We start from the raw sequence: 3,586 nt of genomic DNA, 5'->3' as shown, positions 1-3,586 counted from the left end.
ATCCCTACTTACAATTGATTATGCTAAATATAAATCCTATATATAAATCACTAGAACATGAGAACTGAATATATGAAAACTAATGCATGAACAGTCACTTTCATGGATTTTTGTTTTTTTTTCTTGTATCCAAGTGTACATATGTGATCTACCTGCATGATTTTTATAAGAAACCACTCTTGAATCATCCAATTTTGATGCATAAACTAGATTTTTGTGAAACTTTAAAATCATTGGCTCATAATCTTCATAAATGCGTTCAAAAATCATATTTTTTTATAGAAAACACACGACCCATCAGTCGATTCCTAGCAAATTCACAATGCCAAGCACATTCACATGGTTTGATTTGAAAAAAAATGGTTGGAAATGCTTACTCTTACTCTAGTGTCTCTCTCTTTATATATAAAGTTTTCCTTTTTTTATTTTTTTAATTTATTTTTCAAAACACCGATTCGAGCCCATTGGATTCCATTCGATTCATTTCGATTGGAGCTTTTTCTTTCTTTTTCTGAAGATTTGTTTCAGCTCAAAAACCGATTCTGACAACAATGATAGCGACCACTAGGTGCACCCACTCAGCCCGAGACGGTACTGAGTACTTCACTAGAGATGGCCACGCAAGCTGAACACAACCTACCTCGACTCAACCTGGACTCAAGCTGGGTGTGGTGGAGAGTCGGGCTTCACACGTGTGGGGGAGCGCGTAGGTCCTCGTGCGAAGATGCGGCGTGGCAAACGGTGCGGGTCGTGAGGGTTGTTGCGTCAGTTTGGGTCTTTGGAGGAATATTTCATTCTTTTATCTCCCTCTCTCACTCCTTCAGTCTTTACCACCTCTCTCTCTCTCTCTCTCCTCTGTGGGTTCACACCAACTGCCTGATTTATTTCATCCCCACCTCAAATGTAAAACTTGTAAGCCAGCCAACCAACCAACGCCAATCTCCCTTCTCTTTTTCTCTCACCAGAAAGCCTAAATATCCCCACACCTTCTTCCTCCCCTCTGCCATTTCATTCACAATCTCTCTCTCTCTCTCTCTCTAAAAGACCATGGCTGTTGATGCCCAATACAATCCTTTCCTGGCACAATTCCAAAACAGGTACCTCCCTCCCTCATGTATATGTACAGAACAAAAAAGTTGTATTTCAGGTATTCTAACTTTTAGTTCTTGCGGGTTCACAGAGAGAAGATGTTGGGCGAGAACACCAACAACTTGAATATGAGTTTCGGGATCCCCATACCGCTAGCGGATACGTTGCAGGACTTCCCGGCTGCGGGAAACCTCCTTCCATACAACAATTCCGGTAGGCATACAACAGAAAACAATGGTATTTCGTCGATTATTTTCCTTCTTCCCCTTCTCTTGGTATTGATTAGTTGGTGTTCTTCTCCGTTGTAGATTTCATTCCCGTGATGAGCACAGCGGTCTTGAGCGGACCACAAAGCGGCCTCACCAGCAACAACAACAATCTCACCAACTCGAGAAAACGCGGCCGGGATTGCTCTTATTCATACCCGCCGGCGTGCCGGAATCCGGCGACGCCGAACTTGGTCGCCGGCGACGTGATTTCCCTCTTAGGCGAGGACGTCGCCGCTCAGATTCAGCAGCAGCAGCAGGAAATCGAGCGATTCATTGCCCTTCAGGTACTTTTTTCTTCTGTTTTTGCTTTTGTTGATACAAATCAGAGTTGTTGGATGGCTTAATTAGCTCCCCTGGCGGGAGCTGCTTTTCAATCCAGCTGTCGTAGTGAATGGTTCTAAAAGGCTTGTCTTGCAAGTTGCACCCATCGATTTAATATCCTCTATTTTTTAAGTTGTTTGATCGATTCGAATGGGTTGGTGGTGACGTGCAGATCGAGAGCGTGATATTAGACCTCGAGGAGAAGCGAAGGCGGCACTCGAGGCGGTTGATGGCGATGGTGGAGGAGGCGGTAATGAAGAAGCTGAAGCAGACGGACGCGGAGATCGAGAGCATCGGGAAGATGAACTGTGCGCTGGAGGAGAGGGTGAGGTCACTGAGCGTGGAGAACCAGCTGTGGCAGAACCTGGCGCGGAGCAACCAGGCGACGGCTAACGCGCTCAAGAGCAACCTCGAGCAGGCGCTCAAGAGCAACGAGGAGGACACCGCAGAGTCGTGCTGCGAAGCAAGCAACGAGCAGAAGAGAAAGCAACAAGAATTGGAGGAGAGGAGGGGTTGCAGGCGGTGCAGTGAGGGGGCGTCGACCGTGCTGCTTCTGCCGTGCAGGCACCTCTGCCTCTGCGGGGACTGCGCTCCTCTCGTCGACGCCTGTCCCATCTGTAATTGCACCAAGAACGCCACTGTACAGGTCTACTTGTCGTGATCCTCATCACCCATATTTCTTCTCCTGTATCATCAAAACAAAGAAGAAAATGAAAAAACAAAAAAAGTACAAAAAATTATTTGTTTGATTCATTTATTTCATTTCACCCTCTTCTTCTTTGAAAGTTACATAACTTGCACCGCACTTGTCGACGCGCTACTAAAAGCCTGAGGTGATGGATATGACAAAATTGCATTTGAATCTTTCTTGGTTTTTTTTTTATTTAAATAATTCAGATTCGTCGCTAAAAAGCGCTTATAATTCAAAATTATACTTAACATTCCAAATTCATACTCATGGTAATTAGCGTCCATTTAACGATGGTTAACCCTCGACGGATTCGAAACTATACCAGCTTTACCGTCACCAAATTGGCTTTTTTTTTTTTTGCTTATTTTACCTTCATTAATTTTTTTCTTAGATAAGTGTGCATTTTTTTTTTATAACCCGAAGAAACTGCACCCTGCATGACGACCTGAACGCGCTGGCTCAGCCTACATACAGTCATTGTGCCGGCAGCGTAAAACTCTGTGAAATCGTAAAAGTGAGAAAGAATATGAAGGCCAACTTAGGAACTCTTTGATTCGGTAAAAACTCAAACTGAGAAGACCCGATCTAATCTTATTGGTCGAACGTATATATAGGAATTAGGAAGCAGGTGTGGGTAGGGGTGCAACCGAGCAAACGGGTTGGATTCAGCCAGATCTTGGCAGAACCGAATTTAGAACTGAAATGTAAAAATAGATCCTAATCCACATGGGAGAAGGTAAGGTTGAAACCAAATCTGAAATACATGTGGTAATACTGGAGCCAGAAAAAAATAGAACAAAAACAAGATATTTATATGTAAAAAAAACGCAATTGGGTTGGATTTTAATTCTGATCAATTTTAAATCCTACTTAAAAATGTTGTTCCGAATTCGTGAAATCCGAAAGTAATCCAATTGAACAGATTTGAATCCGAATCAAATGCACATTCAATTTTTACTTCATCCGAATCCAGTTAAGCAGATCTGTTTGCAGCACTAGGTGGGAATCTCATAAATGTGGGACCCTAAGCTATTGTGGTTTTTTCTTCGATATCTGATTAGATTGGATATAGTTGCAAACCGAATCCGAACCATTTTACCCCCAGGAAAAATCTAACTTAAAAAATGACTAAAATGCCCTTACTGGCACTGGCTTCGGTTCGTGAAATTAGCAGCGGTCCCAGTAATAGGGAATTACTGGTGTGATCCGACCCGAG

General features: G+C 43.2%; 1 protein-coding gene across 1 annotated transcript; it reads left to right on the top strand.

Annotated features, from left to right (window-relative positions):
* Positions 1–904: 904 nt before the first annotated feature.
* Positions 905–2,438, top strand: LOC149808704 (putative BOI-related E3 ubiquitin-protein ligase 2). Its single transcript, XM_089995189.1, has 4 exons — positions 905–1,097; positions 1,181–1,302; positions 1,398–1,642; positions 1,852–2,438. Exons 1-4 carry the CDS (start codon positions 1,048–1,050, stop codon positions 2,338–2,340), a joined length of 906 nt encoding a protein of 301 aa, XP_089851315.1. The 5' UTR covers positions 905–1,047; the 3' UTR covers positions 2,341–2,438.
* The last annotated feature ends 1,148 nt before the right edge of the window (positions 2,439–3,586 follow it).

This window comes from Nuphar pumila, unplaced genomic scaffold, assembly GCF_984573655.1.
Source record: "Nuphar pumila unplaced genomic scaffold, dmNupPumi1.hap1.1 HAP1_SCAFFOLD_2423, whole genome shotgun sequence".
NCBI classification, from domain to species: domain Eukaryota; kingdom Viridiplantae; phylum Streptophyta; class Magnoliopsida; order Nymphaeales; family Nymphaeaceae; genus Nuphar; species Nuphar pumila.
Note: the sequence above shows the minus strand (reverse complement) of the source record. Positions and strands in the feature narration are given on the sequence as shown.